General features: G+C 36.3%; 1 protein-coding gene across 3 annotated transcripts in view; it reads left to right on the plus strand.

Annotated features, from left to right (window-relative positions):
• Positions 1-2,569, plus strand: part of LOC133694963 (uncharacterized) — a 3,741-nt gene extending 1,172 nt beyond the window's left edge. For 2 of the 3 annotated variants that reach the window (XM_062116662.1, XM_062116663.1), the window contains exons 2-4: positions 217-1,085; positions 1,183-1,299; positions 1,406-2,569. In XM_062116662.1, coding sequence (XP_061972646.1) covers positions 258-1,085; positions 1,183-1,299; positions 1,406-2,266 — 1,806 coding nt within the window. In that variant the 5' untranslated portion in view covers positions 217-257 and the 3' untranslated portion in view covers positions 2,267-2,569. The remainder of the gene's footprint in view (positions 1-216; positions 1,086-1,182; positions 1,300-1,405) is intronic. The other variant, XM_062116665.1, reaches the window with a different exon arrangement.
• Positions 2,570-4,640: the final 2,071 nt, after the last annotated feature.

Raw genomic sequence — 4,640 nt, forward strand, 5'->3', positions numbered from 1 at the left:
ACAGAATGAGAATGTGATGAGGCATTTACTGTTAAACAGCTTATGTAGATTTCTAATTAACATTCTGGTTCATAAAATAAGCCATAATTCCTAAAATCAAGATTCTCTTCCAAGATGTATTCGTAAATAGCATAGGTTCACAATGTAAAGAATTGAAAATCATATCGAATCAATTTAAAGATGTTTTTGTTTTTTGCTTTTTTATTTCATCTGCAGGGTCAATATTGGGATTGGGACACGTGATTGCTTGGCAGGTGATGGAACAAGAGATTAATGATACAGAAACTAAGCTGGCTGAAGCCTCCACAAAATCGCAGTCAACTGAGAATAACAATATGGAAACTGAGAATCCTATTGAAGCATCGACTAAGTTACAATCTGAAATAAACAACAATGGAGATGGAAATCACGTGGATGCATTAACTAAAGGTCAATCATCCAGAAGAAGAACCCCCAAATCATTGAGGGCCAAATCTAAAACCATAGAGAAACCTTCAGCTAACAATTCTTTGAAGTCCAAGAAAGCTAAAAGCAGTCCAAAATCTCAAGGAAGAAACAGAAAGAAGAATAAAGATATTATACAAGGCAAGGGAGAAAGAAACAGAAATGAGCATGGTGATGCTGATAACCTGAATTCGAGTGAAAAGAATGTTTCTAAGAAAGAGCGCATTGAGAAAGGCCAAGAGATTCGAAAGAACCAAGAAAGATTTGTTGGGTCAAATAAGGGTCAAAAGAACCAAAAGAGTGGAGAAAAGCATGGTGTCTTGGTTGACAAAAGCTCGAGGAATAAAAAAAACAAAGGAAAACTTGATGAGAAAGAAAAGAATGGATGGGATGAGAAGAAGAAAGAAAAGCTTGGTGGTATGATCTTTATGTGCAGTGCAAAAACCAAGCCAGATTGTTTCCTCTATCGTGTCATGGGTGTCACAATGAATAAAAAGGAACTCATATTGGGTGTGAAACCTGGACTTAAGCTTTTCCTCTATGATTTTGATCTGAAACTTATGTATGGTATCTATGAAGCATCCTCTGCTGGTGGAGTAAAATTGGAGCCCAAGGCTTTTGGTGGTTCCTTCCCATTTCAGGTTTTATTTTAATTTATGAGGCAGACTTCTCTTTTGTAGCATTACTGTTTTCTCATCAACTTTACAGGATCTGCATTCTGATGCTAGTGAGCTCCAGGTGCGGTTTGTTGTTCATAAGGACTGTTTTCCAATCACTGAGAGTGTTTTCAAGAAGGCTATAAAGGACAATTATAATGAGAAGAACAAGTTCAAAACAGAACTTACTGTTCGACAGGTAAAATTTGGCCAGCTCATCTGCTAGCTTGGTATGAATTCTTTTCTGTACATGTATATATCTGATTACCCTACAGATATAAAAAAAATCATCTACTTTCTCTTAGGTCCTGAAACTCAGTGCACTTTTCCGCCCAGTTATAGGGCCTGTACGCTCGCCACCAATGGCTACTGTTCAGGACAGAGAAGTTTATGCGGGAGCAAGAGACTTGCAGGTCCATTTGGAAAGGGAAGCATTTGCTAGAGGCAATCATGATGCTAGGAGATACTCTATGCTCTCTGGTGAAAGGGATGGACATGTTGAATACCAGCAGGCGGGCTCTATGCACAGAGATGAGTTTCCTTGTGATTTATTCATGAGTGAAAAGGAATATAGAACGTATGGCCTTTCAGGAGAGAGAAGAAAGTTGACTCCCTCTCATCATATTCCATCCACTCTAGACCCGTACCAGAGAGACCAGGAAAGAGAACACTTTCTTAGACAGCCAGACCCTATATGCAGAGACACTGTACCTTTGCAAAGAGAAGCCGTTCTGGCTGTTCCTCTCTACTTGAACCAGCCATATAATTCTAGTGGTAGACGTGAATTGCCACCAGCCGTTACGTCGATACCTCCAACTTCTTCTGGCTCTGCTCTTGCTGCTTTGGACCCATACACAAGGGATCCATATTATACTTACCATCATGGTGCTTCATCTGCAGATGCATATGTGCCACCTCCAAGGAGAGATGAACTTTCTTCAGGTTCCTATTATGTTGATGGTCGTAGAGAGACTTACCTATTTGAGGCAGATCCCTTGCGTAGGAGGGAAGCTGATCAAGAGGGTAGATTATACTCGACGCATGCTTCTGATGCATTGTCAAATTATAACAAGTTACTCCAGTACCACGGAGCCAAGCCTGAAACTGCACCTCCATCAGTTTCATCTCGGTACTCCTTTGCTGGGCCATCTGTGTACTATCGCTAACCTTGTTTGCAGATCTCTGCCACCTCCAAGGAGAGATTGGTGAGGACACCCGTGTCACATGACACCCATGTGTATGGTCGAAAATAACGGAGGATAGCTCAACCCGTCATATTTTGGTTGGGATGGGAGATTGAGCACATCTGAGAGCACATTCGAGTTTATTTTATTGTACTTTTATTTGGATTTGTTAATCATGTACTTTAGACTTAATTGTTAGTCCAATTATTGGTAATGTTTTGATTAGGGTTTGTTTTAAACTATCTAACTGTATTTATCTATTAAAAAAATTGCATCTTTGCAAGAGACGTCTCTCTCCTCTCCTCTGACTTCCTTTTTCATTTTTCATTCCTTCTTCAATTCGTTGTCCCACATCAGAAATGAGGTTTCTTCATGTTCCTATTATGTTGATGGTCTATGAGAGACTTACCTATTTGAGGCTGATCCCTTGCATCGTAGGGAAACTGATCAAGTGGATAAATTGTACTCCAACATACGCTGCCGATGCATTATCAAATTATAACCTGGTGCTCTAGTGTCTCGCTAACCTTGCGTGTAGATCTCATGTTGGCTGCATAGTCCTCTTCTTCAAGCACATGTGAATTAAATTTGCTGCTTATAATGTTTAAAGTCGATGCACGTACAGGCTCAGCATTTCTGCTCATTTTCCCTGGTTGAAACTTGCATTAAAATTTCTGTTTTTAGGCTGATCAATTTTCGTTACAGGCCCTTCAAGACTATCCTAGTTCTTGCATGGTGTCGGTAATTATTTGCGGATATATAGCAAACAGGTTGCTGTAATTTACGAGGATAGAATTGAGCCATGGCACAGGAGATCTACCTGGCTAGTAATTTAACATCATTGATTTTCTTTAGGTCAATAAAATGGTGGTGAGCCTGATACTTGAAGGAACAAGAGCTGCAGCATCACATGCTGACTTTCTTATTGTGGAAAGGTCATGCTGGTCCTGTTTTGTTTACACATGATTGAGGCATTATTGCGCGTTTGCAATATTTCTTTTTCCATTTAATTTTGAAGATCAATGTCAGGGTCGTGACGAGGGGGAATTGAAGTCCTAACATAGACTCTGGCAATTGATAACTGTGTAGTTGATGTTTGATTTTTAATGGGGATGACCTTTTGGCTTTTTACCGAAAAGAGAGACAGAATAGAGAAAAAAAGGATCTTTTCGAAAAAAGTTCTTGATGTGAACTTGAACGATTTCTAGTTGCTGCGGAGGATTCAGAAGAGGGCTGTTCTTTAGTTCTTCGGAGTGGACAACAGCAAAAGGCGATCAGTCGAGCTAGCTACTTCTGCAGGGGATCTCATTAAGGTTTTCTTAATCAGAGCCATACAAATCAGGGCACGACGGCACGAGTCTCATAGTTTACACCACTAGATTTGTCAGATTTAGCTGGAGTTCTTGAGCATGACGCAGGGTTGGAAAAAGATAAAACTTGTACGTGCAAGAGGAAGATCTTTCTGCATTTGGAGCAGTTCAATTATTCTGGATGCAGCATCAGACGCGATAAAACTTGTCGCGGGAGATGCATGGACTTCAACTGTGTGCTGGATTGCAGATTCATGCATGACTTGGTCATTTACTGCTTCAATAATTAGGAAAGTGATATTGATTCAGAAGTGATTGTGAACAAGAGTGAAAGTATTTGAGAGTATTACTATGGTTGTTTTTTAAAATGTTTTTTTTTAAAATATATTAAAATAATATTTTTTTTATTTTTTTAAAATAATTTTTAATATTAATATATCAAAATATCTAAAAATATTAAAAATATATTAATTTAAAATTAAAAAAATTTAAATATTTTTAAAATGCAGATAAAACACTGCCTTAGAAGAGAACAATGTGAACATCCGTCAGTGACTGCTATTTCTTCCACTGCCTTGCAATTGCATATCTCAAGGTTTTTGAGCTTCTCAATACTTGCCTATAATAAATTGTAGTAAATATAATATGTATTAATAAAAATATATAAGATGTTAAACTAACGTAATGAAAAAATAAAATAATATTATAATTGCTATAATGAAATGCATTTTCCTTAATCTTTGTATAAAAGATTTTTTAAAAAAAGTACAAAGAAAATTTTTTATAAAAAATAAAGATATAAACAAAAAAAATAATATAAGTAAACCAAGTATACTGATAATATTTAAAGTGTAAAAAATAAAATTTAATATTTTTTTATAAAATAATTATAAAGAAAAATATTAAAAAAACATTAAAAATAAATAAATGATGATAAATAAACCAAATATAAAATGATAAAAATAACAAGTATAAAAAAAAATATAAAAAAAAACTTGTTTTCTAAAAAAAAAAACCCAAAAATTACAATTTTACCACACAAAACA

The sequence above is a fragment of the Populus nigra genome, chromosome 5 (genome assembly GCF_951802175.1).
Source record: "Populus nigra chromosome 5, ddPopNigr1.1, whole genome shotgun sequence".
In the NCBI taxonomy this organism is placed as follows: Eukaryota; Viridiplantae; Streptophyta; class Magnoliopsida; order Malpighiales; family Salicaceae; genus Populus; species Populus nigra.